At 32.6% G+C, this 6205-nt stretch overlaps 1 protein-coding gene across 1 annotated transcript; it reads left to right on the forward strand.

Moving 5' to 3' along the window:
• Window positions 1-713: 713 nt before the first annotated feature.
• On the forward strand, window positions 714-3027 carry LOC143627776 (cyclin-D3-3-like). Its single transcript, XM_077097521.1, has 4 exons — window positions 714-1160; window positions 1438-1639; window positions 1714-1844; window positions 2569-3027. The coding sequence occupies exons 1-4, from the start codon at window positions 714-716 to the stop codon at window positions 2785-2787; spliced, it is 999 nt and encodes a 332-aa protein (XP_076953636.1). The 3' UTR covers window positions 2788-3027.
• The last annotated feature ends 3178 nt before the right edge of the window (window positions 3028-6205 follow it).

A 6205-nucleotide genomic window follows, 5' to 3' on the forward strand; every position in this document is an offset into this window, starting at 1 on the left:
TATCTCATATCAAACACTACTTAAGGGTCTGCTTGGTACAAGATAATAGAATAGACGAAGAAATATAATAGACAAAAGAATAAAATTAATCATCACAATTTCACTGTCTTGTTAAATTAACTTGTGAGAATGCTATAAATTATCACTTTGTGTTGTTACAAATAAATGAAATACGAATGACAAATATATATTTGATTTATAATAATATAAACTTACCAAGATATAAAAAATGTCAATGACAATGATGGTGACAGTGACGATAATGGTAATGTTATTGGTTTTTATATAAATATATTAATTACCAGATTAGAAGGGTGTTTGAGATTCCTTATTTTTACATTCTTATAATTTATTTTTGGATAAGTTATAAATTATAATGTTGTAACTTATCAACTTATTGTCTTACACAATAAGCAATCCCATACAACTTTTTAACTTCTAAAAAAATTATAACTTATAAGTCAAAGTGAGTTAAATAAGCAAAACGCAAAACCCACTACCCACTAGATACATTTATTTACATTTTAAAATAACAGTATATTAAAAACAAATGTATTTAAAAGAATGCAGTGATACCTGGTGAATCAAAGCACAAACCTCTGGACACTGCTCAATAGTCTTCTACATCCCTACCTCCATCAACCAAACCTCCACAAAGATGGATTCCATCTCCATCTTTAAATCCAAACCCTAAACTCTTCCTCTCCAAGAAGATGATGACCATTTTAGACTCACTTCACTGTGAAGAAAACCATCAATGGAATAACAACAACAACAACAACAATAATAATAATCATGAACAACCACTAAACAACCACACCTGTCTTGATGATGATGATACCAATAACATTAATAATGTTCACCAAGAACTATCCTCTTTACTCTCCAAACAATCCAACCAACTCTTCAACAACAACCACTACTCCTCCGACCACCGCCGCCGTGACGCGGCGGAGTGGATTTTAACAGTCGTTTCACACTACTCTTTCACCACCCTCACCGTCGTCTTAGCTGTCAACTATCTTGACAGGTTTATTGACAGATTTGAAGAGTTGCAGATTGAAAAGAAGCCATGGATGACTCAACTTGCTGCTGTTGCTTGTCTCTCTATTGCGGCTAAAGTTGAAGAAACACGTGTTCCACTTCTTCTAGATCTTCAAGTACGTTGCTCTTGTTCGTAATAATAACATCGGTTCGAATGAGATCCGATACAAATAAAACTAACCTGCTATACTTACAAATAACTAGTACTTACTATTACTCTAAAATTTGGAACTAGAGTAATTAAATAAAAAAAAAATGATAGTTCATAAGTCGCATTCACTCTAGTGTTATCATAATTACTTTAGTTATTTATATGTTTTTAATGGTTGTTTGTATCTGATCCAATTCTATATATTAAATTTATCTTTTGACTTTTGTTTGTGTTTTTTTAAGATTGTTGGAAGCAAATATGTTTTCGAAGCAAAAACGGTTCAGAAAATGGAGATATTAATATTATCGACTTTGGAATGGAAGATGAACCCGGTGACTCCGCTCTCGTTTATAGATTATGTGACACGAAGGCTCGGATTGAAATCTTATCTTTCAGTTGAGTTAATTAACAGATGCGAGTGTGTTCTGCTATGCTTCTTGTCGGGTAACTAATTAGTTAATTAAATTATGTCATTTTTAGTTTAAAGGTTGCATGTTAAATTGTGTGAATTAATGCAGATGATAGGTTTAGGTGCCATCTTCCATCAGTGATAGCTACAGCTATGATGGTGCATGTGATCAATAGTGTTGAACCATGTATTGGAACTGAGTTTCAATCTCAACTTTTGGGCATTCTTGGAATCAACAAGGTCAACAATTTGATATATTTTTTTTACTGATTCGGTGAATTTAATTCACAAAAGTAGAGTTGAACAAGTCAAAAGCTAATCAGTTGACTTTTACTTTTTCACACTGTACACAATATTTGTTTTCTAAGTTAAATAGAAAAAAAAAAAGAATTTTCGGTGGAAATCATATAAACAAAACAAAAGGCACGTTTGTAAATAATGTAATTAGTTACTAGAAATTAATTTAAAGTAATTAATTATTATTTTTTTTGAACGATCAACAAACTATATATTTATTAACCACCAAAACAATACTAGCAAAGTGCTAGACTTAAGTTGTACCATATTCGCTAAACATAAACAAGATCAACCACCAATACCCACCCAATACACCTTAACTAATATAATTGAAATTAAACGCATTCCACCTTTCTCATGCCAGTCCTGACCGCTTTGTCCGATTTTTTACCCACAGAACATAGAGAAATAATTATTACACTTGTTTGATTTTGTTGTAATGCATTAATTACTAGAATTTCGTTGTAAAGTGTAATAATCACTCTGTTGTTCCACCAACACATTAAGAACACTTCTCACGTAAAAAAACCATTTGTATTGGATGAATGTTCAAACGACTTTACAGGAAAAAAGGAATTACAGCGACGGCTTTGTGAAACACTTGAAACTTAGTTATTATTATGTAAAATCTTTTGTTTTCTTTACATTTTGATTTCTTTTTAAACAGGAGGAGGTGGAGGAGTGTCGGAAGGAAATCCAGGAGGTAACACGGTGTAGAGGCTCTGGAATGGGTAAGCGGAAGTTTGGATCGATGCCTGCGAGCCCAGATGATGTAATGGATTTGTCAATGAGCTCGGTCGAGTCATGGTCGGAGGTTGTGGTAAACCCATCAGTTTCATCATCACCCGAACCAGGAGCCAAGAAGGGCCGCAAGGGTGCACCCTAAATTGGACTGCCTAGAGTCGTGTCAAATGTTTAATTGAATTATGTTAAATTGCCAACCATCTTTGCAGATAGCCCCACCAAATATGAAAATTGTGACTTCTTGAAGTTGTGTGGTGAGTTGTGGAGGTAAAGATGGTTGGCATTTTTTCCGGAAACAAGAATCAAGAGGGGGTGAGTTGGTGGGGTAGTGATTTCTTTTAATTCCTTTGTAAAAAAATGAAAAAAAAAATGTCACAGTCAATAACAACTCTCATGGTCAGTTATTTACTGCCTTGGTCTTTTTTTTTTAAATTATATTTTATAAAAAATGTTGGAAGAATAAAGAAGTAAACATTTTCGATAAATTATACTTAACTTATATTATATTGTCTACTTTCTGGCAATTTTTTTTGGGACATCAAACTTATTTGAACTATCTTGCTAGAAAGAATAAAACCAAAGCATTACATGATGAGAAAGGGATTTTGCAACTAACACATCCAACTAATGTTCACATTTCTATTTCTATTAACAAACCACAACTAGGAATTAGTAATAATTTAAAATAAAATCAAATGTGCATCCTTTTCTTCTATCATCATGAACCAACACCGTTCCAATATGAAATCTCTAAACAACCCATCAAATTGACAAAATAATCCCATGAGTCATTTTTTAGTTCTGTTTAGGCATCGCTACGGAATCCATCCAATTAATCAAATCCACCGTGTAATTGGATTTATGAGCTCCAATGGTAATGTCCAATAACCTTAACCGAAAATACATCTTAAAATAGCACTTTATCAGCTATACAATCATGAAGAAAACATATTTATACAAGTTTTGACTACACTAAGTTTTATTCTCCCAAAAGTATGTATGTTGTATAGTGATTAAATGACTTAATACGTGAGTGTATTTGACACTTAACCCCTCTAAAGAAACTATCAAAGATGTCTCAACTTATAAAAAATCACATATACTAAAATGATATTGTTATTGTAAGTTACGTTACACATCGGTCGTAAGCATGAGATATGTTGAATTCATAAGAAATTATATGCTTCATATATTCCTAGCATGTTTTAGGCGTATATGTTGAGAGTGACAGTACACATTAAAACATGTTTGGATGTGTATAATTTTTATGACAGGTTGGAGATGGGCTTCATGCTTTGCCACATGATGCCAACATCCAAATGAATCATGTGCCTATTGCATTAGCTACACATGTAATTACTTACTTCTGATATTTAGCTTTAGATATTTTTGTTAACACTGCTGATCATTTTCAAACAATTTTCTGTCAATCATACAAATTTGAAATAACTTTCGGTAGCATTTCAAATTTTCAATAAGGTAACTAAGAACAAATTTCCATCATGGGTCGTCCTCCGTCACCATCCACCGCCACCTCTGATAAAATAGTAACATAAAGTGGTTAGTGGCGTCGCGCCACTCGCCAGAAAACGTCACGAATGAAATGGAGCCGATGCCATGTCTCCGGCAGTGGTGGTGCCCTCCGTAAGGGTACGTCGGTAGTGATAGTAGGCGGCGGCGGCGGTGAAAGTTAAAGATCTAACGGTTCTCAAATCTAATTCCGGTGAATATCGTTACAGATCTAAATTAGGCGAGGAAGACGGTGGAAGTGACAGCAGGAGGAAGATACAGTGGTGTTCTTCTCAAAGCAGACATGGAGAACCCACTAGATTTTCCGGTGAGGACGTTTTCCGAAGAACTCGTCATCCAGCGAGCCAAGTAGATGAGAGATTTGTGATGAACATCATTGTGTTTTTCATTATTCATTAAAGATTTGAAGGTTAAATGAGAGAGAATCTTAGGAATAGAAAATCAAGATTTGTTTGTTAATGGAAAAATATTCCATATAAAAAACACAAATGCATTTTAGTTGTGTTTTATAACACAATTGTGTTTAATTACACAATTCTACCCTTTGTATGACGTTTCACCTCCGATACGTTTCTTTTCACCACCATTTACAAAACACAATAAATTTGTAATCATAAGTTGTAACACACACACTGAAAAAAATAATAATTTAGTGAAACACAACTTCGTAAAACACAATAAAAAGAATCACAACGATCATACCCTATAACACGATGAACAAAAAAACACAATGGTCATACTCTATAACACAATGCTAAAACATAATGAAATAACACACTTATAAAAAAAACACAATGAACAAAAAAAAACACACTATGTTAAAACATAATTTGATATAACACAATTCGTAAAACACAATGGCCTAAGCATATAGAACAGTGTATAAAAAAACCCACTAAATTTTTTTTATTTTTATATAGCAATATGGTATTCATGTTAAAGATATAAAAACACTCATTATTATGAAGATTTGTTTTTCAAAAAAAATGTTGTATTAAAAAGTTATAAACGTTTTATAATGATGGGGGAAAGCAAAAATGTGCTTTGAATGAGAAGATAGAAAGTCAACAAATATATATGTGTTATTCCTTTTATACCCTTTCCCTTATTTTATACATGATTTTCTCTCAAACTAATTTCAACCATCCAAATTCAAAATCAATGGACTAAAATCCTTCTTATCATTCTTACAAAAACATAACTTCTTATTTTAACTCAACCATATATTATCATACTTAGTTACCTGCAATGGGGAATAAAATACGTTAGCTGTGTGCTGATGAAACGTTGACTCTAAAAAATATTTTAAATAACAATCATAATACAAATATAGTTTTCTTGACAAGCTCAGCAGAAATATTTCTATTCATGGTATTTGTAACACTACGCTATACACACACAATTTCTCTAAGCCACGGAGCTCATACTAGATAACTATATATGACTGTTAGCCCGCGGCCACGTAGCCTTTGATTGTATAGGTTGAACAGTTATGTTTGGATCCAGACACATGTGTATTCAGTCTGAGTTGTTTTTATTCTCTAATTTGTATTAGAACGTTTTAGATATCACGTAATCTCATGTAAACGTTTGACTGACTTTACAAGACAAACAACCTGTCTATTTTATAGAGTATAAATATGTTTTGACTGTTTGTAAAGGTTTAACGTATTCACCTGTATAGTCGGTGTGATTGATTGATAAACCTTCTTGAATGTGAATGATATTTAACCTATAAATAAATAGGTTTGAATGATCACCTTGATGGTGTTTTTTGATCAGACTGTAGACCATAAGTCTGGTTTTAACCTTGACTAGGTTAACAAAAAACAAAACCGCTGGTCTGTGCAACTTTAGAAGAACACGAAGTCCCATTTTCTTGAACCCTTTAAAATCAAATAAAGACTTGCCAAACGTGATTTACACTTTTTTATTTGATTCAAATCACATGGTTACGGTTATTAAACATAAATAATACAATTGCACTTTCTACTTGGATTTATATCCAAATCAAAAGAAAACTTCATGTT

The sequence above is a fragment of the Bidens hawaiensis genome, unplaced genomic scaffold, assembly GCF_021521415.1.
Source record: "Bidens hawaiensis isolate Kalapana, Puna unplaced genomic scaffold, B.hawaiensis_p1.1 tig00004743_1, whole genome shotgun sequence".
NCBI classification, from domain to species: domain Eukaryota; kingdom Viridiplantae; phylum Streptophyta; class Magnoliopsida; order Asterales; family Asteraceae; genus Bidens; species Bidens hawaiensis.

Coding starts and splice junctions, on each gene's coding strand:
- LOC143627776 (XM_077097521.1), top strand. CDS start 714: ATGATGACCATTTTAGACTCACTTCACTGTGAAGAAAACCATCAATGG. Junction 1,161..1,437: donor CACTTCTTCTAGATCTTCAA/GTACGTTGCTCT, acceptor TGTTTTTTTAAG/ATTGTTGGAAGCAAATATGT. Junction 1,640..1,713: donor TCTGCTATGCTTCTTGTCGG/GTAACTAATTAG, acceptor GAATTAATGCAG/ATGATAGGTTTAGGTGCCAT.